Raw genomic sequence first — 27954 nt, 5'->3', positions numbered from 1 at the left:
CACTGCTGGAGCACAGGTGCCGTGGGGATGCCCCAGCTCTGCCCCCTTCCCAGTGGGAAGAGCGGAAAGCTCTGCAGGCAGCACAGATCACCCACTGAGACCTTCATATTTCTTTTATATACATTCCTATTTCTTTCAGGCTCTCCGAGTTAGTTATTGATCTCCAGAGGAGCAAAGGGCACTTGAGTGCTGTGGAGATCCTGCCGCTGGCTCTGCTGGGTGGGCACAGAGTGGTGGCAGCGAGGTGGGCAGGTCCCCTCCCTCACCCATGTCTCTCCTCTCTCACAGGGTGCGGGGCGGCAGCGCCCGCCAGGAAACCCAGACCATGCTGGCCTGCCTGCAGAGGACCCAGAACCCCCCAGCCCAACACCTCCCCTGCCCCAACAAGGCGCTGGAGCCGCGCAAGTGTAAGTGCCTGGGGGGGTGGGTGCCCGCTTTGATGCTGTTTCCCTTATTGAAAAAGACATTTATTTAACCGATAATTAAAAAGAGCAGGAGAAGCGGGAAGGAGGGGGGGAGGAAGGAGCCAAGATAAGCAAATTAAATTGGGTTGCTGTGGTTGATAAGTCCAACTTCAGCAAATGTTGCAGAGCTGCCTGGGAAGCGTGGCGGTGGCGGCAGTGGATGGTGCCATCGCCAGCCCACAGCCCCCTAAACCTCCCCAGCCCTTCCCCCCCTAATTACTTTCCCCGTTTTGCCGCAGCTCGCCTTCCCCAGGAGCTGGCCTTTCAGATAAGCTGTAAACTAGTTACATTAAAATGGGATCCAAAAGGTCACTCCGGCAAAGCACCTGTCTCTCCCAGCCTTTGTCTCTCAATCCAAACCGTGATTAAATGTATATTTAATGAGCCTGCTTTAGGCAGGCGTGTTTGACCTCCCCGGCTGGGAAAGACGCATTAAGATTCTCAAGTGATGAATGTGTGTTTTAAAGAGGGGAGTGGATATTTTTCTGCTGGTCTCAGTTGGATTTTTAAACATTGCCGGCTGAAGACAAATCAGCTGCTAAAGCTCTGCTTGTTAGGCTGTGACAGCCCCCGGGCGTTTGTTTAATGAGCTGGATTTTCCTGGAGACTTTTTTTTCCCTCTACCTGGGCACCCCGACGCAGCTGAGTGAGCCTGGCACGGGGTTTGGGCGATGCTTTGCCCCTGTGGGGACCCCTGGCATCACTCTGGTGGGGCATGGATCACACTGCCAGCCAGGAGGGTTATTTATTCCTGGAAGTTATTTTGTCCCTGGAAGTTATTTTATCCCTGAAAGTTACCCCTGGAAGTGTTCAAAGCCAGGTTGGATAGGGCTGGAAGCAACCTCGTCTAGTGAAAGGTGTCCCTGCCCATGGCAGGGAAGTGGAACTGGGTGGTCTTTAAGGTCCCTTCCAACCCAAACTGTTCTGGATTCCATGATTTTTTGTGTGAAGCTCCCCAATATCCAGCACAGGGAACAGGACACCCAGTCCAGAGGTGAGGTGATGGGCACCCACATGTCACAGGCGAGGAAGCAGCTTGCACTGCATCAGAGCACTTGGTGCTGCCCAGGTCTCCTCCTTTTTAGTGCCTGGAAGGAAAATGTGTGTTGCTCTTGTAAAATTATTCCCAGTCCGTCATGCCTGAGCATCATGAGACACAGAGTTGGCATGAGGTGTCCAGCTCCTGGAGCACCTCATTGTGAAGGGATAATTAGCTCAGCCATGCCCACACGGTCCAAGACCTGTGGGCAGGATGAGCCTGGCAGGATTTGCTGGAGACTGGAGGTGTTCAGCACTGAATATGTTGGTGTTGAGCTGGTGTGATGCTGAGCTCAGGATACACCTGCTGGTCCCTGCAGCATTCCCTGGATACAGCTCAGCACTGTAGACCATCTCGACTCATGGGGTGAGGCCCAGGGGCACTCTCCTGCCATGGAGTTGGTGCTTTCCAGCATTTCCCACCCTGCCATGATGCTGAAGTAAGGAGGTTTAGGAAGCAGGAGCCCATAGGTGCTGTCACCACATGGCAAGACACTGTGGGGAGAGCTGCTCTTGGATGCAGCTGTGTGTGTCCTGGAAGAGTCCCAGACACAGAGTTCTGGAGGTTCTGGAGCTGTACCGGTGGGATGAGGGCAGATAGCAGCGGTCTGGCCCCACGCTGGACCCTGGCAGGCTCAGGGTACCAAGGACACAGAGTTTTTGACTGGTCTCACCCATCCCTCGGGCAGGACTGTGCTGACCCTGTGTCCCCTGGGGTGGGCAGCAGGGCTGAGCTCCCTTCCAACTCTCCATGCTGCGCTCGCTGCCGGCCGCCACCAGCCAGGTCACCTTAATCAAAGTTTAGCTGCCCGTATGTTTCCGCTCATTATGGGCCAATCCGGCCCGTCTTGCTGCTCCCTGCCTCCCACCAGCGCAGATTAAATTGCAGGTGACATCCAGGGCCACGCATCTGGCTTGGAATACAATTTTCCCTTCTTTATTTATGGCACCTGCGGTGAGCGCGGTGCGGAGGGGCCGGAGAGCAGGCACGGGGCCGAGCCTCCGGGACGCCCGTGTAGGTAATCGACACAGAGAGCGTTCTCTTAAAACCAGGCGCAATTTAGAAGTGCCTCTGATTACTTAATTTGCTCCTGAGTATCTCAGTAATTATCTTTATGGGTCTTATTTCTGTCCTCTGGCATTGTTTCTGTCGATATTAAATGAGTCTGGCTCTCGGCACATTGGCTGTCTGGCCCGGCACCACTGTGAAATCCTATTATCCTGCCCGCGCTGCTGATTAATTTTGGTATTAATTTCACGTAAAAGGTGAGCTGACTAATTTTCCTGCCCGTGCAGGGAGCTCCCAGCCCAATGCCTTTGCCCCCCAGTTCTGCCCCTTGCCTCTCCTGCTAATTGTCATCCCCCCGTCTCCGTGCCCCCCGCACCGATGCAGCCGCATTCCAGTGGGCTTGGAGCATCCCACAAAATCCATCCTGGTAAAGCTGGAGGTGACTTTGCTGCCGTGCTCGCCATTGCCAGCCAGTATTCCCAGGGCTGTTCCACAGGCCCTAGCCCAGCATGCTGGCATTACATCCTCAAGGAGGAGGATGCAGGAGGGTGCCAGAGCCCTCACAGCCCTGCCTGTGCCTCCTGCCTCCAGCCGAGGAGCAGGAGCCTGTGGAGAAGCATCATCCTCAGGAAAATATCACGTCCAATTAACTGCAGCAGCCTGGTCCCTTTTGATTTTATTCTGGGTGCATTACAGGAATCCTGAGCTTTATTTAAATTATAAATCAAATAATACCCCTCTCAGCTTGGCCAAACTCTTTGCTGCTCCTGTTCTCGGCAGTAACGGAGCGGTGGCTGGTATTTAATTAAATGTTACAGCCCTAGGCTGGCTGGAGGAGGGGGGCAGGATGTGTATCCCCCTAAGGGGCTGGGATCCATAGGGAGCTGGGAGACAGGGCAAGCTCACAGAGCTCCCTCCATGCTAATCTCAGGAGCATCCTCTATCGCCTACAAGAAAGATGGAGAGGGACTTTTTACAAGAGCATGGAGGGACAGGACAAGGGGGAATGGCTTCAAACCGACAGAGGGCAGGATTAGATGGAATACTAGGAAGAAATTCTTCCCTTTGAGGGTGGTGAGGCCCTGGCACAGGTTGCCCAGAGAAGCTGTGGCTGCCCCAGCCCTGGAAATGTCCAAGGCCAGGTTGGACAGAGCTTGGAGCAATCTGGTCTAGTGGAAGATGTCTCTTCCCATGGTAGGAGGTTGAATGGGATGAACTTTAAGGTCCCTTCCAACCCATGCCACTCTGTGATTCTTTCACTGTGCACATCCTCCTGTGGGACCTGTCACCTCGACCCTGCTGGGACAGTGTCATAAATGGCTCTCTGGGGATGGCATGAGCCCTCCCGAGGTCTGTCTTGGTATTAAAACACTAATGAGAAGGGATGGTCCTTATGAGAGGTGATGGTCAGGTCTCAGCAAGTGGAGACACAGCTCTGGGATCACCTACACCTCTCCCCGCTCACCCATAGGGACTCTCATCAGTGATAAACTTGTTTAATTACACATGGGATGAAGGCCTGTTTAATGGCTCCTCGTTACCCAATTCTGCTCATTCCAAGGGCATTTTCATTAGAGTGGCTGCAGCGAGGCTCTGCTCATGTACACACCCATAAAATATCATTTTAATTTCATGAGGGGTTACACATGAGTGAAGTAAGATTAATTCTTTCATTTTCACTTTCTGGAAGGGATCAGTTAATGATGGTTCTGTGTATTTATGTACGTGCCATAAAAAGGAGTTCAATTAACTGCTGGGCCCAAAATGTGCTGTTGACTTGCACTTTCCCTGCCAGGAATCGCTGCAAAAACACTTTTCCATTGGTCACGTGCATGGTGGGGATGGAGGGTGAGGGGGGGGCTGCTCAGTGCCCATCTCTCACCAGATCAGAGCCCTGGATTTTGGATGGGCTTGGCTGATAACACCCTGGCACACGAGGGGGTTTTGCTTTTTGACCAAACTTCCCAGGATTACACCAGTCCATCAGCCACAGAGCAGGTTGCTGGGCACTGGCAGACCCCAGGATGGGGCACTCTGCGCTGGGGGCACCCACCCTGCTCCCCTCAGCAGGTGCAAAGCCTGTGTCTTAAATTAATTCCAACACTAATTGGCTGTGGCTGAATGGGCAGAGGGGCTGGGGGACAGCTGGGAGCAGCTGCAGGACTGCTGGGGGTGGTGGGATCCCCTCCTGGTTGCAGGGTCCCCTCAGTGACTGTGTGGTGAGATGTCACTGGATTGGCATCAGGACTGTGTTGGGTGTCAAAGGGTGGCACTGGGGCAGCATTGGGATGGCATTGGCATGGCATTGTGTTGGACTGGCCTCAGGATGGCATTGGGGTGGCCTCAGGGCTCCGTTGGCTTCAGATGAGTGGCACTGGGATGGCTCTGGCATGGCAGTTGTGTTGGGGTGGCCTCAGGGTGTCTTTGGAGCGGCATCAGGGCTGTGCTGGGGCAGGGACATATAGGTGGCATTGGGGCAGTACTGTGGCAGCATTGTGGTGGTGTTGGAGTGGCATCTGGGTGTCATGAGGGTGGCACTGGGGTGGCACTGGGGCATCCTCATGGGCATGATGGCCCCCTTCCTGCACCACTGACCTTTGCTGTGCCGACATGGTGGCTGCAGTGGCCAGTGGTGGCCATGATGGCACGGTGGCTGCAGTGGCACGGTGGCTGTGGTGGCTGCAGTGGCACGGTGGCTGCGGTGGCCGGTGCACTGTGCACGGCACCGCGCTAATACCTCGTGGAGGAGACAAATGGGAAGTGACACGTGTGTGTGTAGACGGGTATTTGTGGTGACGCTTTGACTGCAGATAATAAAGTGCTCGCCCTGAGGTGATCCAATTCAGCAGCCGCCTCGGCAGAGCCGCGCGCCGACGAGGGGGAGAAGAAAGGGGAGGAAGAAAGGCCCGTCTGAAATGACATGTCAGCCTAAAAAGGGAACGTGTTAACGGATGAATATCTGGGGACGGCGAAGCCTGGCGCTTCCCTTTGTGCTTTGTCATGAATTTTGTTGTCTTTGCAGATTCCGGCGCTGCCGCGCGGGGTTTGCCACCTACGGTTATTCAGATGGATTTCTCCCACTATTATTTCTGTAGTTGGTTTAATTTAAGCCCCCGGAGCCAGGGTGTGTTTGTCTCAGCTCCTGGCACCAAGGATGCTCCGTGCCGGGATTTGGGGGGTCCCACAGTGGGGACTCTGCAGTGATTCTGGGGACAGTGCAGTGGTGCTGAGGGTGCTGGTCGTGGTGCCTGTGGTCCCTGTACTTGGGGGGGGCTCTGGGGACCCCCCACTGCATCTGCCGTGGCCTCTGTGCCACCCATCCTGGGGACACTGTCACCATAGAAACCATGGCACAGCACAGGGTGGGAGAGCCAGGGCGATGTGACAGCAGCCCAACCTGCCCAGTATGGCATGGGGGGCACAGTGCCAGTGGTCCCTGCACCCAACAGCATTCCAAAAACAGCATGGGGGACTCAGAGGACCTGTGATTGCTCTGTCCCATGCTGCACCCCCATGCCCAGGTCACCCTGGGTCTGGGCAGGGCAGCACCCCCAGCCACCCATCAGCTCCACTTGGACCCCCCCCGGGATTTGCCCTGCCCTTGGCCAGGGGTCACTGGCCCCAACACCCAGCTCCTGGCCCTGGCTGTGCCAGGCTCTGCCCTCCAGCCCCACAGTGCAGCCAGTTTCCTGCCCAAGCAGCTTTGCCACCTGGGGCTCAGACCCAAACTTGAAGGACTGTGCTGATTTGTTAAATGTAGCAGCTTTTGTTTGTTTTCTTCCAAGTGTTTTCCAAATATTGAGGTTTCTTCCAAGTGTTTTGCAAATATTTAGGGTTTAGCTCTTACAAAATCTGTTCCCAGTGTGGCAAGCAGAGAAAAAGGGGATTTTTGATGCTTTTTGAAGCTTTGAAGGCATTGGGATCTCCTTGCTGCAAGAGGAAGAGGGATCCTGGTCCCAAAGCTGGGGATGAACTCTCGACTCTCGCAGAATTTAATTCATTTGGAGGCTGCAGCACTATTATTTTTTAATAAGAGCCATTGGCACGTCTGCTCAGGTCCCTAGCATAATCCTGCCTCCCCCCTGCATCGCTCCCCTTCCCACCCCCTCCTGCCCCTGTGCAAATTAAAAATCCTGCCTAATTGCTGCCCTTCTGCCCTGCTGGCTCTGGGAGGCCAGGCAGGAGCAAACCACGAGCTCAGGGCTGGTAATATCAGCACTTTCCTGGAAGAGGGGCAGGGCAGGATGGGGAGGGAGGGCAAGGGTGGGAAGAGGGAGGGCGAGAATGGGAAGAGGGAGGGTGAGGATGGGAAGGGACGGTGAGGGTGAAGAGGGAGGGCAAGGTTTGGCAGGATTCTCAGGGCTCCCACAAAATGCCCCTTCACAGGGTGAATGTGTCGATGGGACCACATGAAGGCAGAGCAGGGGCAGATGCTTTTCTTCGGCTGCTGTCACATTTCGCCCACTTTTTGGAGCCAAGCCCTCCATTGATGCTTTTTTCCCATCTGTAAAAGGGTGGAAAACATTTTCCTTTGGGACCAGGGGAAGGCAAGGCCCGTGTGCAGCTCCAGGGAGCTTCCAGCCACACATCGCTGTCGGCGGCTTTATAAAGATTTCCTGCTGAGATTAGTTCTTTCATTTATTGCAAAATATTGTAGCGCTTTCGATGTGTAAAAATAAGGATTGTCCCATCTTATCTCGAAAGGAATGGAGGGGAAGGAGGGAGCAGTGAGTGTCTGTGCTGCTGTTAACCAGTGAGGTGCCGTGTGCTGCCGCCACATTCCCACTTGGCTTCTCCTCATGAAATCTGCGCTGGTGGTGATCCCTGGAATGTTCCCCCTGTGCACCCCATGTCCTGCTCCCTGTCCTTTTCCAGAGGCAGGCAACTGCCTGGCAGCGCAGTGTCTCCTGCAGCATCATGGCCTGGAAATTAAAGGCACAAATTGCCAGTGCCTGCGCTTGCCCTCCTCCAGGGAAGAGAGAGCCCGGCCAGGAATGCTGTCCCCCACCAGGCTGGGGAACACACAGGTTGTGGGAACAGCATGGAGCATCCTTTCTGGTGCTGGGTGTCCATCCTGTCCTTCCTGGTGCTGAGCATCCTTCCCAGTGTCAAGTGTCCTTCCTGGTGCTGAGCATTGGTCCTGTCCTTCCTGGTTCTAAACATCCTTCCTGGCTGCGAGCATCCTTCCATTACCAAGTGTCCTTCACTGTACTGAGGATCCTTCCTGTTGCTAAGCATCCTTCCTTGTGTTGAGCATCCATCCTATCCTTCTTGATACTGAGCATCCTTCCTGGTCCTGAGCATCCTTCCTGGTGCCATTTTAATCCCACAACTGCTTTAACCAGGCAGACCGTGATTGCCAGAGCCGGAGCCGGATGCTCCTGCTCCGTGAGCTCTCTGGTGCCGGATTGCTTCCTGACTGACAGCTGAGCAGCCCCATCAGGTCTGTCACTGCCGTGGAGCCTGGCCCCAAGGGCCAAAATTTAGAGCTGTGCTTTTAACCAGCCCTCACTCCCCACTTTGTAACTGCTTTAGGGCCTTTAAAGAGTACAGTTAAAAGCAGAATAAATTAGGGGGGCTTGGCAGGGTTAATTAGGGGAGCCTGACAGGGCAGTTAGGGGGGCCAAGCAGCTGGGTCTCACTGAGCCCATTGTGTCCCAGTGGCGCCAAGGCTGGGGGTAACTGGGAGTGTGTGAGTTTGTGCTGCACGAGCCTTGGATCACTGGTCTCCCATTAGCTTTGGTCTCTCCTGCCATAAGAGCGGCTTTGGTTATCTTCCTTCCTCTCCTTTCTTCCCATCTTTCCTTTTTTCCCAGCCCTTGAGGGCTGTGGCTGCAGCCAGGCATGGTGTAGGGGTCCTGTGGACACCAGGGATGCAAGGGATGCAGGGGATGAGGGTGATGTGGGAGATGCTGGGGATGAGGGGGATGGGGAGGATGGGGGGGAAACCAGGGATAAGGGGATGTGAGGGATGCAGGGAATAAGGGGATGCGAGGGATGCCTGCAGCATGTGTGCATGTCAGGAGAGGTTTTTGGGGGGTTTCTCCCATCCCCTCCCACCCCTCCTGCAGCTGCCCTCCATCTCTGTCGGACATTTTGCACTGACCCGCTGTTCCAGGCACAGCAGGGCCGGAGCTCCCTGATCCATAAACCGAGATTTATTCCAGATCGCGGCACCGGCGGGGTCTGGGATTTACATCTGTGGCTCGGGCCGGGTTTGGTGGCCAATTTGCTAAAGTAAAAAGTTGTTTAGCTGGAGGCATAATCTCATAAGCCCGTGCTGCCATTAGCCGGGGTCTCCTCTCCGCCTGGCTTTCCAATAATGCTCCGAGCAGAAGCTCGGAGTAATATAAAAAGCCATTGGATTATTACTGCGGGCGATGCATTTTCCATTTACAGTAATAAAATACTGAAGAAACAAAACAATTTAAAATTCCAATAAAATTCAAACCAAATCTTTGGCTGCTGAGCAGATTCAATTATTTAGCTGTTATTGAGTGCAGGCTGGAAAAATAGAGCAGGTCAGGGAGGGAGGGGGAGCTGGGAGCCTGGGGAGTGCTGGACTCATCCCGTGGGAATGCCAGTGAGGGAGGGAGCTGGGAGGCAGCAGAACATCTGGGAGAAGCTGTTGGTGGATGCTTGTTGCTGCCAGTGGCTGGGTTTGGTTTAGGGATGGCAAGAGCCATGGGGGTGGCGTGTGTCGGCCCCCGGCGGTCTGTGGCACATCCCACTCAGCCCCGGCGTGTCGGCTCCAATGGTCCAAGTTCAAGAGGAGGTGGGCAAGGGGGACAAACGCGGCGGTGAGTGGCTGTGTCAGGGCTGGCTGTGCCTGACGGGTGACGCGGTGGCTCGGGCGAGTTTGCATCTCGCAGTAATTACAGCCCGTTGGAAAGCAGTAATTACTGCGGAGAGCGGGAGCGCCGCCGCCGTGCCGGCAGCCGCCGGGAAATCGGCCTCTCTGTAATTTTCCCGGCGGGGGTTCGGTGCGTCACCCTGATATGTGACAACACACCGAATTGGTGGCTTGTCACATCCAACCCAGCTGGTGCAAAGAGGTGACAAAGGAGGCTCAGGGCTCCCTCCAGCCGGGCACACACTGGCGCTGGGGGTGGCGGGTGGGATGCCCTTGGCCAGGCTTGGCTCACCAGGACTACAGCAGTGGGCAGTGCCAGGGGGCTGCACAGGGCCATCCCAAAAGTGTCACCTGCAGCCCCAGTGCTTGGGGACGGGGCTTTGGTGACATGTGCCAGGGAGCCACAGTGGCACCGGCGCCTCACTCCCTTCAGCAACAGCCCCTTGTTTTTTAATATTTTTCCTTGGAAAGGAGCATTTCCCTGGAATGTACTCATTAGGGATTCTGCAAGTGTCACCAGCTAATTAGTGTCGTGTTAATTGAGTATTCACGATGCTGCCACCTCCAAGGACAGCGGTGCCAGCATGAAGGGGAATGCAGATGTGCGTGGCTCACCATGCCGCGCTGTGCTCTGCTGGTGCTGCGCCGTTCCATTCCATGCCGTGCCATGCTGTGCCATGCCATTCTGTGCCATGCCATGCCGTGCAACTGGGCAGGGTAGTCCTGCTCACAGCCCCCTGCACTCGCTGGCTTGGGGGGTGCCCGTGCCCCGCAGAACCCACCATGCACACTCACATGTGCCCACGCGCCTCACCAGCTGCTCTGCAGGTGTGCCAGAGTTTTCCAGAGGCTGCCTGGTTGGTGCCCGGGATGTCCCTGGCAGGGCCAATGCCACACACCCGCACGTGTCCTGCTGGAGGGAGCTGCTGTTGCTGTGCCCTCCTGTCTCCCGGCAGCTCCATTAAATCCTACTCAAAGGCACTGGTTTTAATTGGCTTAATACACTCGTTAATAACAGTGTCTATTTAAGACACCTGTAAAAAGCCCATAACATCAGCTTAATGGGGGGAATGGCTGGCGCAGGCACTGCGTCCTGCCTGTTCAATTACTGCGCTGATGGAGAGCTTAGAGAGAACAGAGAGCATGGAGAGCTTAGAGAGAACAGAGAGCATGGAGAGCTTGGAGAGAATAGAGAGCATGGAGAGCTTGGAGAGAGGCCATGGCATCGCTGCTGCCTCCCCCACAAACACCTCTCTGATGCTGGGGGGTGACGTGGTGCCCTACGGCTGCAAATGCCCCCCTCCCCTGAATCCTGGTTTTAACACAGTGCCTGTTTCATCCGAGCATGCCACAGCCATGGAAACATCACTCAGAGCAGGATCGGGACAGGAAATGCCTTTGTTGGGGTGCGAAATGCACCCAGTGGTGCAGCTCTTCTGTGGTGACTTTGCCACCCAGCACGTGGTGGCATCAGGAATCGCTGGTCCTGGTGGATCGGGAGCACAGTACTCCCCAGCAGGGAGGCTGCAGTCCCCTGCCCCCAGATACGGGGGGGCTGCACACCCCGGGATCCTCAAAAAGGGTTCCTGGGAGGGCTGGGTCTCCTCGGTGGGGGCTGCCAGCCCCAACCCCTCCAATTTGACCATCTCCACCTTGCAAAACCTTCCTCTGAGCAGGCACCAGGTCTGGCATTCCTGGTGTGCCACAGACATCCCTTGGCAGGGCTGGGAGTTTGGGGACCAGCTGGGAACCATCATTCCCATGTGCCGACGTGTACGTGCATGTGCTTCTGTGTGTGTGTGTGTGTGTGTAGATTTTAAACACCTAATTTATTCCATCTATTAGATAGATTTTGTAGATTTAATCATTTTCACAGTTGGTGGCTCATTGGATACTCAAGATAAACTCCAAATGAAAGTATAATGGGAACGACAAATGAGTTTTCACACCAGAATGGCAGAAACTTGCTCAGGAAAGAGTTTGAAAGGAACAAAACTATATACATATATAATTTTTTTTTCTGCAGTGGCTTTTGCTGACTCCAGTAGGTTACCACAGTTAATTTCACCAGTTTTGTTCATCTGTAAAATTGCATAAAAGTGACATTTTTGTGCTCATTATAGGAACTGCTGATTTATGGCTGGTAAATGCAATGCTTTTCCATTTTTGGTGAGGTTCTCGTAGCAGCGCAAAGCACCCATGAAATTGCTTGTATAATGTAGTTTAAATCCAATCTCGGAGAAAGATTCCCCCGTTGGGTAAAGTGACATTTCCATTCTCCACACCGAGTTTATTTTAGGCCACTTACAAGTGACTCCGTCAGCAGGAGGGGGCAGGTTGGTGCCGTGACCTGGTTTCTGCCGGGAGCGAGTGGGATCCGGTGGGGGGGTGGTGGGTAGCTGGGGTGCCAGGTCCCTTCATCCCAGCAACGCCAGATTCACCCTACCCTTTGCCCCCACAGGTGAGACGGTGGCACCGATGCATTCCCCGCGCTACCCCAGCCCCGCCGAGCTGGACGCCTACGCACAGAAGGTGGCCAACAGCCCACTGACCATCAAGATCTTCCCCACCAACATCAGGGTCCCCCAGCACAAGCACCTTAACCGGACGGTCAATGGCTATGACACCACAGGGCAGCGGTACAGCCCCTACCCCCTGCACGCCGGCGGCTACCAGGGTCTGCTGGCCATTGTCAAAGCCTCCAGCAAAAGCGTGGTGAAGAACTCGGAGGGGAAGCGGACTAAGCTCTCGCCCGCCCAGGTGGGCGTCGCTCCCTACCCCGCCTCAAGCACTTTAGCTCCAGGTCCCTCCTGCGCCGGGCAGCTGAGCTACCACAGCAGCCAGAAGCAGCTGGAGGGTCCTGTGCCCAATGTGACGGTGGCGGCCTCGGTGCTGCCGCTGGCGGGCAGGAGCCTGGCCCTGCCACCCTCCAACCTGCCCTCCATCCAGAGCATCATCTACCAGATCAATCAGCAGTGCCAGGCGCAGGGTGCCCAGCCGGGCTGCCCGGCCGTCGTGGCCGCCCACCCCAGCCCAGCCAAGCACGGCGCCTTCGGCACCGCCTACGCCGGCACCGTCCTGCCCGAGTGCCGCAAGGGCGCCGACCTGGCACTGGGCTCCAACCCGGCCACTGCCCTGGGACCCAAGGCAGGCATCTACCCCGAGGGCATGGACTACCTGGTCTGGCAGCAGAAGCAGCAGCAGCAGCACCTGCGAATGTACAGCGGGGGCAGCGGTGGTGGGGGGGCTCTCAGCAAGTCCCCCGAGACGTGCGCGGGCGCCTCGCGCCCCTACGGCCTGGGCGGTGTGGCTGAGAAGGTGAGCTCGTCCCCCTTGAACTGCATGCACGGCAACTTCTCAGTGGGGCAGTACTTCGCTCCCCCTTGGAACAGCATCCTGGTGACCCCCAACAGTGACTGTTACAACCCGCCGGAGTTGGGGGCCGGGCCCCGCGAGCTGGGGGTGCCCCCGGCTGAGGGGCTACCCAGCAAGACGCTCTGCAATACCTCCATCCTCAGCAGCAGCCTCCAGTCCCTGGAGTATCTCATCAACGACATCCACCCGCCCTGCATCAAGGAACAGATGCTGGGCAAGGGCTACGAGACCGTGTCTGTGCCAAGGCTCTTGGACCACCAGCACGCCCACATCCGCCTGCCCGTCTACAGATAAGGGACCGATGCTGCTCTTCCCAAACCCAGGGCGAGGACTTTGGCACGAGCCGCGCTCCCCTCCGGCACTGTGCCGGTACTGGACCGCGGAAGCGAGGGCGGGGGGACAGGGAGGGGGACACGAGGTCGGCTGCCTAAAGGGCTCCTGGGACACTGGCATTTCACCGGGGTCCCCAAACTGGATACACCCGCGACCTGCTGGAAGCCGAGGCTGAAGGACTGCTTGTCTATATAGCTCAGAAATCATTTTATCTCCACGAATGTGAACAGGGAATTGCTACGAGTTGCTGCTATCCAGGGAGGGGAGGCTCTGCCACGCACTGGCAGCGCCGGGTCCGTGCGGGACAGAGCCCTGTGCTGTGGCTGGCCAGGAGGCTCCATGGTGGGTTCTGGCCCAGCTGTGGCCAGGAGGCTCCATGGTAGCCAGTCCTAGTCCAGTGGTGGCCAGGAGGCTCTGTGGTAGCCAGTCCTAGCCCAGTGGTGGCCAGGAGGCTCTGTGGTAGCCAGTCCTAGCCCAGTGGTGGCCAGGAGGCTCCATGGTGGCTGGTCCCAGCCCAGCCATGGCCAGGAAGTTCCACAGTGGCCAGTGCCAGCCCAGTGGTGGCCGGGAGGCTCCATGGTGGCCAGTCCCAGCCTGGTGGTGGCCGGTCCCAGCCCAGTGGTGGCCAGGAGGCTCCATGGTGAGCAGTCCCAGCCCAGTGGTGGCCGGTCCCAGCCCGGTGTGTGGCCGGCGTGTGGCCGCAGGGAGCTGCCACCTGACCTGTAGCTGAAGTCCGTAACTTGCACTGCTTTGATTAAAGCTAATAACTGGGGACAGTCTGGAGGCTATTTAAGAAAAACACTTGAAAACTTGAACAGATTTTTTTTGTTGTTTTTTTTGTTTTGTTTTGTTTTTTTTTAATTTTTTTTTTTAGTTGACTAGGCTGTACATCTACGTGTTGGCTGCTACAGAGTCTCCTCCCACCCCTCTTCCTCCTCATCCTCCTCCTCTCACCTGGCCCGGCAGTGGCCACTGGCTCCTATTCCCACTCAACCAGGAGGTTCAGGACCCCCTCTCCCCCTGGAACCCCCCGGCACTCACACTTCCAGGCTGTTTTATTTCTCCCCCTTACTGTCAGTTCTACCTTGGTTCTGGGTTAGAGGTGACCATGGTACCAGGGCACTCACATACCTCCTTTTTTTCTCTTTTTTTTTTTTAAAAAAACCCCAAACAATTCCAAAATGCTCATTATGGTCCGTTATTCACTCTGTGTAATTCTGTGTTTAATAGATTTGTTCATTTAAAAAAGGCTCCTCACCACTAAATACAAAGTGTTTTGATGTTTAAAGGTAAAAGAAGAATAATATCCCGATGAAACCCAAGGTGATTGTGCTCGGAAAAGAGGTACTGTATCCCTGAAAGCCTGTTCAAGCACTAAGTGCATTTACAAATCTCTGAGAATGTTTTTTTTTTATACTAAAATTGACCATTATATTCTACTGTGAGAAGTGCTGGCTGCACTATATTGTTTTAAAAATGAGAAAACAAATGGAAAAAAAAAAAAAAGGTAAAAAAGAAAAAAAAAAAAAACCAACACAAAACCCGCAAGCCGTGTGTCCGGATGGTGTTTTTCCCAAAGTAAAACCAGGATCTCGCTGGATGTGTGCTCTGGAGTCTCTTTGCTTTGCTGTGGCCTCCCCTGGGCCCCCCCAGAGCCGGGACCCCTCCCTGCTCCCTGCAGATTTTTAGGGCATGGAGGAGCACCTATAAATAACCTGTTAACGACACTGAGCCATTAATCAGTCCCCGGTGCCAGCCTCCGCCTCGCACCCAGCGGGGCACGTGGCCCAGATCCCTGGGGATTAGGGCTGCGGCCTCACGTGCGCGTGGGATGCTCTGGGATGTTCGGCCCTCGCCACCCCGACGCGCCAGTGGTGGGCACTGTGATCAGGTACCGTGTCCCCCTCCCGCCACCATCACTGGTGTGGTGGTGGCACCTCTGCTGCCTTCTGTCATCCTTGGCGAGTTTCCACTGAGTTTCCCCCCTGGCAGGAGCGTTCCTGGTGCCCAGGTGGGATGGGGGCTCTCCAAGAGCCCTGCTCTGGCTGGGGGGCTGCTCTCCTCTAAATCAGACCGCCCCTGCTCTGCCTGTCAGCAGCTTTCCAGCCCCAACAGTGAGCCAGTTGCATTAGGATAACAGTATGAAGTCCCCAATAGCTCTGGGCTGTGGATGTGTCTCCCTGGCCCCATGACCTGTGGCAGTGACATGCAGCGTGTCCTTATCCCAGCCAGAGAGGGGGCTGAGGGTGGGAAGGGCTCAGTTGTTTTCCTTGCATGGGTGGGAGGGCACAGGGATGGGATGGGATGGGATGGGACGAGATGGGATGGGATGGGATGGGATGGGATGGGATGGGATGGGATGGGATGGGATGGGATGGGATGGGATGGGATGGGATGAGATGAGATGGGACGGGAGGGAATGGGGTGGAATGGGGATGAGGGTAGGTACAGATACGGGGATGGAGATTAGGATGGAGATGGGATGGGGACAGAGATGGGAATGGAACATGGGCAGGGCTGGGGTGGGATGAGTATGAGACAGGGATAGGGATGGGGATGGGACAGGGACAGCGATAAAATGGGATGGGAATGGGGAAGGGGATGAGGATGGGGACAGGGATGAGGACAGGGTGGGGATGGTGATAAGAGAGGAATAGGGATGGGATGGGGACAAGGACAGGGATGGTCACACAGCCATGCACTTGGAGCTACCCCGTGGCTGTGGCTGCAGCCGGGGACGGCGGCTCCATTTGTCTTGTTTGCTCACCCGCCGTAACGGCGGCGCCGATATTTATGGCGTGGCGGGAGGGGACCGCTCCGTCACCGGCTGCGAGCGGCTGACAGCCGATCCAGGGAACAAAGAGAAATTGGGACAAAAGGAAATTTTCACAGAGGTTAATGTTACTGATGGGGGGTGCCACTGCCTGCCTGCGTGTTAAAATTAGTCCGTCTGGAGGAAGATCTTCACTCAGATCTTTGTCATTAAAAAGATGCCACATCAAAGGAATGTGAGGCTGGAGCACGGCGGGGCTGGCGGGTCCCTCTGTGCTGGGTAGCCCCTCCCTGGGGGTCCCCCAGCGCCGAAGGGGGGGCTCTCCTGAGGCCGGGGTACACGGAGCTTCACTGGGGGCTCCGGGAGAAACTTTGCTCCACCAGCGGTGCCCGTGGGAGGGGGATTCATTAGCGCTGCCTCCATCAGATTTCCCAGCTCGCCATAAATCAGGGCGAGCGGCTGCGAGCGACGGCGCGATCCATCTTGCAGGTCTCCAAGTCATTACATTTCATTAGGAGGTGCGCGGGGTTTGTATTATTTAGCAGGTTAATTCTCCCCTCAGATCACTTCTTTGGAGGAGGATTTCAGTGTGTACCGGGAGACTTCAGCTGTGGAATGCAGAATAAATGGGTCCCTCCTTGGTGGCTCCTGCCTCCAGCCAGGACTGCTGCAGTGCCGGCCCTGGTGGGCACAGGTGAGCACATGGGGACTTAAAATGTGACAGACGCTCCTGGGAGATGGGGCAGAGACCACCGAGGTGCACCCCAGCACCCAGGGCAAAGCCACCACAACCCATCACCCTCCCATTCCTGTGGGGCGCAGCTCCCCATGAGCGCTGTGGGAACGTGCCGAGGGAAACGATGCTCTTTCTGGTCTGCAAACATCTTCCTATTCAAATAATAATAATAATTGCAATAATAATAAAAATTTCTAAGGCAGGTGTGCATGAGGCTGATATTAAACTTAGTGGCTGCCTTTGCTGTTTGGGATCGAGGAGGAGAGACAAGCAGTATAAATTGCACGGCTGCAAAAGGACTTAAAAAACCCCATCTCTCATTTTGATTGATATTAGCTTCACAAATTAAGCTTTAGATTTATCTAAAAATAAATTTGCTTCCGCGCTCCGCATTCTGGATGACAAGTGCTTTTCTCTTCCCTTTGTTGGGTTTGTCATCCCTGGCAGGGCGGGGAGGGGAGGGGTGGGAGGGGGCCAGGACCGAGCACCCCCAGTTCGCCGGCCCCCGGGGTGCCCCCGCCCACCCCAGCTGAGGGTGCAACAGCTCAGGGCTTGGTGGGGCAGGGGGTAAAAGGGCTAAACTCGAGCCCTGCAGCCCTGAAGGTGGCAGAGGTGTCCTGTGCTGGGATGTCACTGTGGTGGCCACAGTGTCCCCATCCCCACCGAGCCACTGCAGGGTGATGGTTCAGGGTGCTGGGGCACAGTGACAGCCACCCTTCCCACATCCCAAATCCTTTTAAAGCACACTCACATGCAGCCCCTCAGCTTTGTGACATCAGGATTTGCACAGGAGGGGGAAAAATTGGTTTATATCTAATTTTACTGGAAAATCCCATGTCTGGTGCTGCAGCCCGGGGCAGCTGCAGTGGTGAGCCCATCTCCAGCACGCCAGATGGCTGACTCCTCTTCCAGGGCTCCTTCAGCCACACCACATGGCCCAGCCGGGACTGGCCACTGGACCTGTAGCCACCCAGCCAGGTGAAAGCCAAGTTTATAATTTTTACCCAAGAACTGGCCTGGAAGGGGAGCAGCTCAGCTCCTCATTCGATTATGCAGCGGGAGCTGCCACCTCCGCCTCTCCCAAGGAGTGATAATGAAACATATTCATCCCTCACCCTGGGGAAATACTTAAACCACAATATGAGAGATGTATGTAAATCACATTTAAACGGAGACGGTGCCGTTAACGCTGACAGCGACTCATCACATTTGAAGATGAAGTGTCCCCATTGCTGCTAAAGCATTTGCTGAGCGAGCCGGGCTGCCCCCAAGGCCCTGGCCATGGTCTCTGCCACCGTGTCACTGTTTCCCACTTAAATCGCTCCTTCACAGCTGCACAACGTCCAGCTGTTAAAGGAAAGCGCACCCCCCGCTGCACGCGGGTATTAGACGAGAAGGAAAGGAGTTACAGAGGGGTGATGGACGGGATGGGGATTCACGGGGATGGGATAGGGTAGGGATGAGATGCGGAGGGGATGGGGAGCACTGGTTTGTTCCCGGTTCCACTCCCCCACCCCGGATACCCAGTTCCCCCGCCTGCCCGCCGGGTGCAGGTCGGGACCAGCCCGGGCTCCCGCGCTGCCGCCGCGGCCGGTCCCGCATCGCGCGGTGTGTGGTGCCCTCCAGTGGAGCGGCGGCCGCGCAGCCCCGGCCCCGCACGGCAACCGTGAGCTGCATCTGCACATCCCATCCGTGCGCTCCACCTGCACATCCCATCCGTGCGCTCCACCTGCACATCCCATCCGTGCACTACACCTGCACATCCCATCCGTGCACTACACCTGTACATCCCATCCCTGCACTACACCTGCACACCAAGGCCCTGCAAATCCGTGTACAGCACCTGAGCTCAGTGTGATGGGTGGCCATGGCTTGGCACAGCACAGGCTGCAGCCGGCTCCTTCATCCCTCCCCAGGACGTGCCGGCAGCGCGGCTCTCCCAGCTGGAATCAGTCAATGCCAGGAGGAGGCAGCACTGGCGGGTCAGTCTTTATTACTAAATAAATAGTCATATAAATCCTGTGCAAAAAACTGTGGCAAAACCATTGGCCTTGGTGGGCGGTGGGGGCCGTGCTTCCCACACCCAGCCCGCGTCCGAGGCTGCCGGCATGGCACAGCCAATGGCGCCAGCGTGGTGAAGGGAAGCGGTGGCACTGGAGCTCATCGGTGAGAGCCAAGACCTCCAGCACGGCCAGGGAAGGGCCAGGACCCCCCATCCAGGCTGGACACCCACCAGGACAGCAGCTGCTTGAGGGACGGAGGCTGCACGAATCCCTGAGGAGCAGACAAGCACCATCCAGCCCAGTCGCAATTCCGGAACTGCTCCGGTGGCCCGGGCAGAGTCCATGAGCTCCCAGCACCACTGTGCTAGAGCAGGGAGCTCGGGGCCTGGCCGTGCCGCCGCTCCCGCGGCTCCGCCGTGCCCATGGTCCCCAGCGGCACCACCACCTCCTCCGGCTGGCAGCTCTTGTTGAGCTCCACCACGCGCGGCACCACGGTCGACCAGCGATCTGTGGGGAGGGTGGGAATTGGCAGAGCCAGGAGCCTGTGGCTGCTCCCTGGTCAGCCCCCAAATCTGCTCTCAGGGCTCATCAGAGGCTGCAAGCAGCATCCCAAGGGATGCTCCCAGCCCACGGCACCACATTCACCTCCCCACAGATCCTGAGGGATGTTCCCAGCCCACGACATGGCGCTCACCTCTCCGTAGCCGGCCCATGGTGTGGGAGAAGCCGTAGTACTGGTATGTGTCATTCTTGCCCGGATCCTCACTGATGATGCCCAGATTCTGGTTCCAGTGAGACCAGTTCACCTCGTCCACCCTGCGGGGAAGGTCAGATCCAGAGGGGCTGCAGAGAGCGCCTGGGAGCCAGGGCAGCAGCTCTGGCATCCACCAGCAATTCCACCTGCCTCCAGATGAGAACAAAGGACCCTACAAAGGAGTGCATTGTGCTGGCTCCCCAAAACACCGCTGGCCATGGTGGGAGAGGCTTGGCTGCTCCCCAGCCCCCGAGGGCACCTGCCTTTACCTGAAGCACCAGCGGCGGTCCGGTGTCCCGTCCGTGCCCTTCCCCACGGTGACCATCTCCCCTGAGCGGAAGGCTTTCCGCAGGAACACTGGGAAGGAGCGCTCAATGTCCAGGATGGTGGTGGCCCACTGCCAGGGACACCAGGGACTGCTTGAGGATGGAGGCATGGAGGTGCCTTGCCCATGGAGCTTGGGGTGCTGCAGTGTTGCAGCCCCCTGGGCACAGGTAGCCCCTGGACTCCCTCCCCAGCAGCCCCTGGGGTGGTACCTGCAGCTTCCATATGTGCTTGCTCTCCTTGGAGACTTGGCCCACGGTCTCGCCCATGAGGGCGATGAGCATGTTGAGGAGGAGCACGAAGGTGAGGATGATGTAGGTGACGAGGAGGATGATGAAGACACCGGGGTACTTGGCACTCTCAAGCATCTCCAGGTCACCCATGCCGATGGTGAGCTTGAAGAGGTCCAGCAGGAAGGTGCTGAAGGTCTGGCTGTCCCGGCAGGATGGGTAGGTGGGCACTGTGCAGTTGGACTTCTCGCTGCAGGACTCGCTGCTGGGACACGGGTTCAGGAGGGACACCAGGGCTGGGGGGGAGAAGGGACAGAGAAGGTAAGTCCATGGGGGAGGCAGCAGCAAGTACGGGATCCACAATGGGCCCCAACGTGGCTCTGTGCCTGCTGAGACCGCCTCCACCATGGGAGGAGGCAAAGGCTGGGTCTGCAGGTGGGTGGGATGAAGCGGGGGGTCTGCAGCCCCCAGCCCAGCTGTGCTATAGGGCTTGTTCTTCCCCCAGGTCCCTGCTCCCAGTCAGGCCCTACCTGATGCATAGCCGATCATGAAGAGTAAGTAGACCAGAAGGAAGCGGAACAGGTCTTTGAAGAGGATCTGCAAGTGATGGAGAGCAGGGTGAGGCGTGCTGGACTGTGGTACCATCATTTAACTGTGTTGCCAGGAAGGCCAGGCTGGGAGCAGGGCAGTGCTGAGCCACAGGAACCCTACAGAAAGCCTGGAGGATCCTCTTTGGGCAGCACATCTATGGGAGGAGCAGCCCTGCTGAGGAAGGAGAAGACCCCTGATCCCACCAGACCTTCTGGATCATGATGCTGTAGGTCCCTGTCAGCTTGAGCCCACGGGTGAAGTACAGGGCGTTCATCCAGCCCAGGACCAGCGCGAAGACCATGACAGCTAGGTACGCCTCGATGCCACCCAGGTACAGCCCCGCCGTGACAATCACCAGCACCGAGTAGATGAAGCTGGAGGAGAGTTGGGGTCAGACCCTGCACCCAGACGCCCTGGGGTGTGGCAGCTCGTGGTGGTCCCAGGGGTTCCCTACATACTAGAGCAGCTGGAAGGAGCCATCTATGAAGAAGGAGTTCACACCTGGGCACTTCTTCATGAACAGGTCTTTGATCTGCAGGAGAGAGGGACAGGTTGGAGGGGCCAGGGGGAGCGAGTGCTGTGTGGCAGAGTCCCCGTGTCCAGGGCCACCACAGCAGGGGTAGATGCCTCAGGACACAAGCCTGTCACCCCTGGAGACCCCGAGGGCTCAGTGGCCCCACAGGAGGACCCTCTGCCTCACCACACTGACGTTTGTGCAGAAGAAGAGGATTCCAGTGAGGAGGGTGATGATCTCCCCGGCCAGGCGCAGGTAGTCGGCAGTGGTGGTGTATGGGTAGGGGGGCTGTGGGGAGAGGACAGAGCTGAGCTGCTGCCCCATTCCCAGCAGACCCCCCTGCCAGGCAGTGCTGGCCCGTGGGGCTGTGCCACGGCACCCTGGTACTCACAGGCCCTTCCATGGGGCGGTAGTAGGCGACGAGGGTGAAGATGATCATGGCACTGAGGTAGGAGACCACGCTGATGTAGAAGGAGACAGCCCCAAACTTGCGCCACTTGTCGCGCAGCAGCTCATTGATGGGCTCCACAGCCAACATCTCGTGGCGGTTCTGGTGGGAAGTGGGTGCTGTCAGAGGGTATCTGCTCCCCCAGTGTCCCCCAGACCCCTCCCAGTCCCCCCAGTCCCTGCACACCTCAATCTTGCTGTTATAGACAAGGATCTCCAGCACAGACACCTCCTCCCCACAGGTGTCCAGCGAGGAGAGGTCATAGAGGGAGGAGTAGACGGGGCCGTACGCCCAGTCCTTGAACTTCCGTGAGAGGTGCCGGGCGTCCTCGTCCGTGATCTCCCGCCGGATGATGTGCTGGAAGATCTGCCAGTGGGAGAGGACTGCTCGCACACAGACCTGGCCCTGACCCGCTTGGGGTACCCTGCTTTCCTCCCACCCCATCCCAGGCACATCACCCAATCCACCCCTTGCACCGTGGTGGGCCCAGGGTGCTCCCAGGGTGCTCCTGGGGGGCTCCCAAAGTGCTGCAGGGGTGCAGGGACACTGCCACAGTGGGAAGTTCCCCAGGATGCTGCAGCTTTTGTATTTTTAATGACCCCCCCGCCCACCCCATCAGAGGCTGAGGACAGGCCACGGGAGAGGATGGACTGTGCCGAGGGCCTGGGGTTAATTAAGGAAGAGCTGGAATGCAGTGGGGCATTAATTAGCTGTGCTAATAGGCTGTGCATCCAGGTTTCCGCCAGCATCTGCAAAGAAGCTGTGCTGCCAGCAGGGACATCCCCCAAGTGCGACAGGGCTCAGCCCGTGCCTTGGGGATGGCAAGAGATGTCTCCCCATGTTGGGGGTCACCGTACCCCGATCTTGCCGGTCTTGGCTGCCATCATGAGCGGGGACAGGCCGTCGTTGTTGAGCAGCGCCTCCAGATTGGTGTCGGGGAAGAGCTTGGCGCACTTTACGAGGAGCAGGTCGTACATCTTGGTGACGAACTTGGTGTTTTCGCGGGTGTTGTCGGCGATGGCCACCAGGGCGTGCAGCACCGTGTTGCCGCGGGAGTCCTGGCGCCGCAGGTCCGCCTGCTTGTGCCCGTTCTCCGTCAGGTAGTGCACGATGTGGGGCTGGTTGGTGCAGGCGGCCAGAGAGAGGGGCAGCTCGCCTGCAGGGACATCGGGGCTCCCGTCAGCCCTGCCCCGCTGCGGGGGCATCCTGAGGCACAGCAGTGACCCCTGGGCTCCCTCCCTGCTCACCGAAGTAGAAGTATCCGCCCTCATCCTTAGGCTGGAAGAAGCGGCCGCGGGCTTGGGCGTGGACGTCCGCTCCCTTCTCCACCAGCAGCTCCACGTAGTGCTTGCAGCGGCGCTCGATGGCGATGTGCAGGGCTGTCTGACCTGTGACACCAGTGACTCTCAGCTGCCACCTTGCCCCACAAGTTTCCCCGGGTCCCCAGCCTTCCCAGGGTATCTGCTGCTCCAGTCCCAAATCTCCCTGGAGCCCCCCAGTCTCCCCAAGGTCCCCACTGCCCCAGTCCCCAACCTTCCCAGCATCCTCCATCCCCCCAGGGTCCCTGCTGTGCTGCTCCCCGAATCACTGCAGTGTCCCCCATGCCCAGGCAGGGCCAGCAGCGGCCCCACGTTCCCCCACCTCGGTAATAGACGTCCCTGAAGGGCGAGTTAATGAACTCCCTCATGTTGCCCGTCTTCTCGGCGATGTCGAGGAGGAGGGGGATGGTGTCGTTCTTGCCCCCGCTCAGGTTGAGCAGCGCCTTGGGCAGGCAGGTCTTCCCCGTGGAGGGCTCTGCAATGGAAGGGTGCTGAGGAGGATTCGGGATCAGCCCCCCTGGCCATGGGGGTGCCCAGTCCCACACCCCTGCACTCCCTAGTCAAACCCCTGGCTTCTCCCAGGCTCTGCACGTCACAGCTTCCCGTATCCGGGCTGTGCATCACCATCCCCACAGGAATACGGGGATCACCACTGGCATGGCACAGCCCCGGCACCACGCCCTGTCCCAGGGCAGGGAACCCCCCAGTCCTCACCTCGGAACTCCTCATCTGTGAGGCGCTTCTTGTGGGTGAGGAGGAAGGAGAGGAGCCCGTCCAGGCCGGCCGGGGACCCCCGGGAAACGATGTCGAAGAGAATGGGTCTGTTGAAGACTTTAAGGACGGGGGGCGGGTTGGGAGCCGGTCCCTTTGCCGGCGCCTGCTTCCTGCGGGAGAAACCCCAGCGCTGGGAATCGGGAGCCGCTGCCTCGGCTTCCCACCAGTGCAATGAGCTTGAGGGTGCTCAGCCGCTGGGCACCGGAGACACACCGGGGACACCCCCTGGCTGGAGTCACCCACGGGGCCGGGACAGCCTCCCCACCCACAGCAGTCCAGTGCTCCCAGCATCGCCCACGGGGTGGTGGGCGCCTCGCCGGCTCCCACCGGTGCTGCAGCGCTTTGGGCCCCCAGCTGCGCCCCCAGCAGGAACGGGCCGCGAGTTTGGTCACACTCCAGCACCACGGGCGAAGCTAAACCGGTCGGAGCAGTTGGCAGCAGCGGGATGGACTGGGGACAACCGGTCAGCTCCGGGCACCGGGAATGGGGGCAGGACGGACGGCGGCTGCCCCAGAGAGGCATCCCCAGGCTGAGGGCTCACGGGGCGTCCCGGCCACCTCCACCCACCTCCACGGGAGGACACCCCGCTGTCCCTGCTGGCTGCATCACTGGGTGGGGACTCTGGCGGGGGGCCACGGTGGCCGCCCCAGGTGCCCGGCACAGAGGGGCATTGTGCGTCCGGCTGCGGGCTGCCCCCCCCCCCCCTCCGGTTTCCTGGCGCGGGCAGGGCGGAGGCCCTCCTGAAAAGCCCTTTCATGCCAGAGCCAGACGGCCGCACCGGCCAGGGGAGCGGCCGGGCGCACAGAGCCTCTTTCATGGCGCCGGTAAGGGGGAAGGGGGGCGCGCTCCCGCACTCCCGCGCTCCCGGCCCCGGTGGTGAGGCTGCAGACCCTCACCACGACATGGCGCGGCATGGCACAGCCCAGCGCTGCCACTGGGACTCACTGGGAGCTGCTCCCTGTTCGTGGCATCCCTGCCCAAAGCACCCCGAAGTGCCACTCGAAGGGCTATCCCCGTCCCCAGCTGCTGAGCATCCCCGTACCCACCTGGGTGCCCCGACCCCAGCACCCCCCGCCGCACCGGGGGTCCCGTACTCACTCCGCGACCCTCCTGCGCCAGCGCTTGTTCTCGCTGGGGTGTTGGCGGTAGGTACCGTAGTCGAAGAGGGAGTCCATGGGGGCTTTCTTGGGCGCGGGGACCACGGGGGACTCGTAGATGGTGGCCTCCAGCAGCTCCATGGGCTTCGGGGCGCCTTTCCGAAAGGCCCCGTGGAATTTCATGCGGAGGTTTTGCTTTCCATCCCCGGCGCCGGGGGGTCCCCGCGCTGCCTCGGCGGGGGTCGGGGTGTCCTCGCTCTCGAACAAGTTGGCCAGCGAGGAGAGCGGGAAAGAGTCGTTCTGGAGGGAGCCGTCCTCCCCCGCGCCCTCCCCGCCATCGCCCACAACAACGCGCGGAGGGTCCTCGGGGTCTGCCATGGTCCCCGAACCGCGGGACGGGCACGAGTGACCTGCCTGGGTGGCTGTGACCCCCGGCTCCTTCAAGAGAGTAGGAGACCTGGCAACGGAAAACCAAGTGTCAGCCCCAAAAGACTGTCCCCATCCTCTCCCCGGGGCACGGAGCCCCGCGGCGGGACAGGTCCCACACCCACCCTGGCAGCCGCTGGGGCCGGCGGGACTCCCTGTAACTCAGTGTCCCGGCTGGTCCTCTCTGTCCCTGCTCTGCTCGGCACCCACCTACCCGGTTGCGGGGACCCCTCGCGTCTGTAGGGGCCCCTTCGGCTGCGGCGCTGCCGCGTTGGGCGAGGGCGAGCCCGGCCCCGCTGCGGTCAGCCGGGGTGCAGCCCAGGACAGGGCACAGAGCAGACCCTGTGCGCTTCGATCTGCCGCCCAAGGAAAGAAAACATTCCTTGGGATACTCCCCACGTCAAGGGAAGTATCCAGGGAAGCGCCCAGACGCAGCGGGAGCTGCCACCGCAGCAGGGCTGGGAACGGGGCCAGGGCTGCTCGCGATGCTCCACAGCTCCCGCAGCCCTGGGGGGCTCGGTGGGACCCGGCTCTGGGCACTGGGAGGGGACAGGCGCGACACGGGGGGGCTGCAGCCCGCGGGAGGGCCGGGACAGCGGTTGGGAGAAGAAATTACGGGTTTAGTTTGCCCAGAGGGACGTGGGGCTGAAGGAGAGCTGCACTACCAGCGCGGCCAGCAAAGTTCTGTGCTGTGCCACTGGCACGGCCGTGTCTTGCCCGCACATCCCTGCCCGCACGGACAGGTGACCGACCCCAGCGCTCCCCCAGCCCCGCTTTTCACCAAAACCCACCGGCAAATCCCGGCAGCGTTAGGGCTCCGCACAGCTCCTGCCTCCGGCGAACTCAGCCCTCCCCGCGGGTCCCGGGACAGAAAAAGTAGCGGGAAACGTGTCATTTAGTACTGGGCTGCAGCTCTGTGCAACAACCCACAGGGACAGGCTGGGCCCTGCTAGGAGGGCAGCGCAGGCGGGGACGGGCTTGAATTCGGCAGCGGGTCCCACAGCCGCCCCGACAGCCCCGCGCTGCTCCCGTGGGCACGGGGGATGAGGGTGGCAAACGACCCCAAAACCCCGCAGCAACGGGGAGGGAGCTCAGACAGCGGCCCCTTCTTCCCACCGCCCTGGGGGACACTCAGCAGGGACAGTGCAGCCCTGGGGGACACCAAGCTGAGACGATACAGCCCTAGGTGGGGCCACGGGGTAAACCACAGTCACACGGTTTCTCCTCTTTGCTGGCTTTCCTGCCATCCCCAACTCTACAAGAAATTCCACAAGCACCTGCCAAAGTCCGCAGGTCTCACATTCCGACACCACGCAAGCGGGGAGCCCTCGCATGGCCGGTTTGACCTTGGACAACGGAGAAGAGGGAATTGCCAAGCGACTGATCCTGCGGTCTGGGAATGGGGACGGAGCACCCGAGCCCTCCGGGCTGCGCTGCGACCCGGGAAAGGACAGCTTTAGGGAAAACCCACACACGGCCGGACTGTCACACCTGCTGTCACCGGCTGGGGCTGGAAGGTTGTGTGGGAAAAGAACGGCTCGGTGCCGGCACCGCCAGCCCAGGCACTCCCCTGGGCACGGCCGCTGCCAGGAAAGGTGCTGTCAGAGGGGTTTGATTTGGCCCGTTAGTTATTTGGGCTTGGAGTTTTCAGACTTCCTCACCTCATGGAATAACTGAGTCAATGTGCAGCTCTTGTATCCAACACAAACCCCACCTGTGCTCCAACCTCTCCCCAGCTACCCACCAAGGTACCTCCCAGCCGGACCAGTATCCCCGGTGAATCCCCACTCCAGCCCACCACGGGGGCACGGACACTGTCGCCGACACCGGGATGTGAAGGGACGTGCCCTGGGCGGGCGGTAGGGATGGTGTCCCACGACATTAAAGTGTCACTCAAACTGAAACCGGAAGGTCTCTGGTGGGAGTGAATCACTGAAACCACAGGGGGGTCATGCTGGAAACGCTTATCCGGAGTGATCCAGACACTTCCTAAAGTCATCCACACCACTGGGGCCGTGCTCACCTGGGTGAGAGCCGTGAGCTCGGCGTGGGCAGCACGGGGGGTTTGGAGCCAGTGGGAACCCCCTCCTCAAAGCTTCCCCTGGGAACGCACCCGGCACCCCACCCTCAGAGCGTGAGCCCCCAAATTGCCTGGACACATCAGGACTCCGTGGGGCCAGGGGGCCCTGCCCAGCTCAGCCCACGACCCCCGCCTCACCTGGCGGCTCCATCCTGCCCTGGTCTCCGTGGCTGCCCCACGGGCTGCATCCTGCCCTGTGTCACCCCCCGGGAGGCTCCATCCTGCCCTGGTCCCCGCGTCCCGGTCCGTCCCACCCCCGGCCGTGCCCCCCCTCTGCCCGCTCCCCCCGGTCCGTACCGCGAAGGGTCCCGCGGAGGGTCCCGTCGGCTCCGGCGCCGCCGAGTCTCCGCGGGGCCGGTCCCGGAGAGCGGCTCCTCCCCGGCCCGGCCCCGGCTCCAGCGGCGGGGGCGGCACCGGGACCCGCCCGCGGGATCGGCCCCCGCCCGCTCCCCCCGCCCCTGCGGCACCGGGCACTGGCTCGGCCCGGAACGGTCCCCCGGGAACACCCTCTACAAAACAGCCTCTGGGAACAACCCCCCAGAACACTCTCCCTTAAATAAATTCCCCTGGAACAAACTCCCTGAAACAAGGAACAGCTCCAAAACATCCTCCCCAAAACAGCTCCCTCAAGGACAGCCCCAAGTCACCCTCCCCAAAACACCCTCGCTGACACAGTCTGCCCAGAACAGCCTCAAAACACCCTTCCAAAGCAGTGCCCCCCGGAACAGCTACCCCAAATACCCTCCTCAAACACCTTTCCCTAAAACAGCCCCTCCAGGAACAATCCCCTGAAACAGCCCTCTGAAACACCCT

At 59.0% G+C, this 27954-nt stretch overlaps 2 protein-coding genes across 4 annotated transcripts in view; one reads left to right on the top strand and one right to left on the bottom strand.

The window, feature by feature from the left end:
• Positions 1–14672, top strand: part of FAM222A (family with sequence similarity 222 member A) — a 30395-nt gene extending 15723 nt beyond the window's left edge. For both annotated transcript variants that reach the window (XM_064674900.1, XM_064674899.1), the window contains exons 2-3: positions 289–407; positions 11826–14672. In XM_064674900.1, coding sequence (XP_064530970.1) covers positions 326–407; positions 11826–13033 — 1290 coding nt within the window. In that variant the 5' untranslated portion in view covers positions 289–325 and the 3' untranslated portion in view covers positions 13034–14672. The remainder of the gene's footprint in view (positions 1–288; positions 408–11825) is intronic.
• A 3885-nt stretch (positions 14673–18557) lies between these two features.
• TRPV4 (transient receptor potential cation channel subfamily V member 4) lies at positions 18558–27591 on the bottom strand. 2 transcript variants are annotated; one of them, XM_064674898.1, is made up of 16 exons: positions 27439–27591; positions 24637–25092; positions 23479–23648; positions 23087–23239; positions 22693–22833; positions 22303–22601; positions 21632–21811; positions 21389–21547; positions 21193–21285; positions 20942–21015; positions 20692–20857; positions 20423–20489; positions 19875–20188; positions 19608–19735; positions 19279–19400; positions 18558–19091 (listed from the first exon to the last, which is right to left on the bottom strand). In XM_064674898.1, the coding sequence occupies exons 2-16, from the start codon at positions 25011–25013 to the stop codon at positions 18949–18951; spliced, it is 2586 nt and encodes an 861-aa protein (XP_064530968.1). In that variant the 5' UTR covers positions 25014–25092; positions 27439–27591; the 3' UTR covers positions 18558–18948. The 2 variants fall into 2 exon arrangements, with proteins under 2 accessions (XP_064530968.1, XP_064530967.1); XM_064674897.1 differs by lacking the exon at positions 27439–27591 and adding an exon at positions 25853–26105 and having other exon boundaries at positions 18810–19091.
• Between the last annotated feature and the right edge of the window lie 363 nt (positions 27592–27954).

The sequence above is a fragment of the Pseudopipra pipra genome, chromosome 18 (assembly GCF_036250125.1).
Source record: "Pseudopipra pipra isolate bDixPip1 chromosome 18, bDixPip1.hap1, whole genome shotgun sequence".
Lineage (NCBI taxonomy): Eukaryota > Metazoa > Chordata > Aves > Passeriformes > Pipridae > Pseudopipra > Pseudopipra pipra.
The sequence above is the reverse complement of the archived record's forward strand: the minus strand, read 5'-3'. Positions and strand labels throughout refer to the sequence as shown.